Consider the following 997-nt stretch of genomic DNA (forward strand, 5'->3'; position numbering starts at 1 on the left):
GTGTTGATGGTGCTGGTTGCACAAGTGCAGCTCAGTTATTGTGCTCAACAAGTTGGTAAGCTACAGTCAGTGCAATGAAAGACTCTGTTCTTAAATCAAATATCTGCTGTTTAACAAACGTGGCCTCTGTATTAATGAGACAAAAGCATGAGAATATATGAGAGAAAACAAGGTCACACTCTGAACCACAGACCAAGACTCTGGGCGCTGCTGCTCGGCTTTTGTCTCTCACCAGATATTATAACTGTTTATAACAAAACATGTTGCAGGCCATAATTTACGTTGTGCATGTAGAATTTCTTTAACTTCATTGACTGTTAGAATGTAATTAAAAATGTCATTATTGCCATGGTAATACTCACTACAAATATTCCTCTTAAAAAAAGTGTTTTTACTTTTGATTCAGAACCAAGAAGCTGTAAGACATTAACTCATTTCTTCCTCTATGTTTCTGTCTCAGATGCAGCTTTTCCTTGTATTCTTCCAAACAGACTGCAGTTCTTTGAGTATGAGTCCATCTCTATAAATTGCACATCTGATGGTTCAGCTGAATGGACAGTGATGAGGACACTGAAGGAAATAATTCCTACAAACACTTCAAACTGGGTGACATCAGCAGGATCTGGCAGAATTGATCCTGCATTTGCTTCAGACAGTGGAGAATACTGGTGTGAGGACGGAGACAGACGGAAAAGCAACGCTCTCAACGTCACCGTGACCAGTGAGTTTTAGTTAGTAACTGTCTCTAGTAACTGTCTTTCTGTCCTCAACATTGACGTATTGAAGAATTTTTCACCACACATAATATTGTAAACAAAAACAATTTAAACAGGAAAAAAAGCTAAAAGTCTATGTACTAAGAAGTGACTGAACAGGCTCAACAAAACCCTCCCATCCACCAGAGGGAACCTCAACTGTGCAGCAGCAGCCAAGTCATCAATCATCAAACACTGGGGCTGAAAATTGAATGCAATACTCTAGTGCTAAAACTCCTGTA

At 39.2% G+C, this 997-nt stretch overlaps 1 protein-coding gene across 1 annotated transcript in view; it reads left to right on the forward strand.

Annotated features, from left to right (window-relative positions):
- Positions 1-460: 460 nt before the first annotated feature.
- Positions 461-997, forward strand: part of LOC147819330 (low affinity immunoglobulin gamma Fc region receptor III-like) — a gene marked incomplete at both ends in the record, with an annotated part of 1,870 nt that continues 1,333 nt past the window's right edge. The window contains one exon of the mRNA XM_087173050.1: positions 461-721. Within this exon, the coding sequence (XP_087029176.1) occupies positions 461-721 (261 nt within the window). The remainder of the gene's footprint in view (positions 722-997) is intronic.

Source organism: Seriola lalandi, unplaced genomic scaffold (genome assembly GCF_002814215.2).
Source record: "Seriola lalandi dorsalis isolate HSWRI2012SDOR001 ecotype SW California unplaced genomic scaffold, Sedor1 jcf7180002053999, whole genome shotgun sequence".
Classification (NCBI taxonomy): Eukaryota; Metazoa; Chordata; class Actinopteri; order Carangiformes; family Carangidae; genus Seriola; species Seriola lalandi.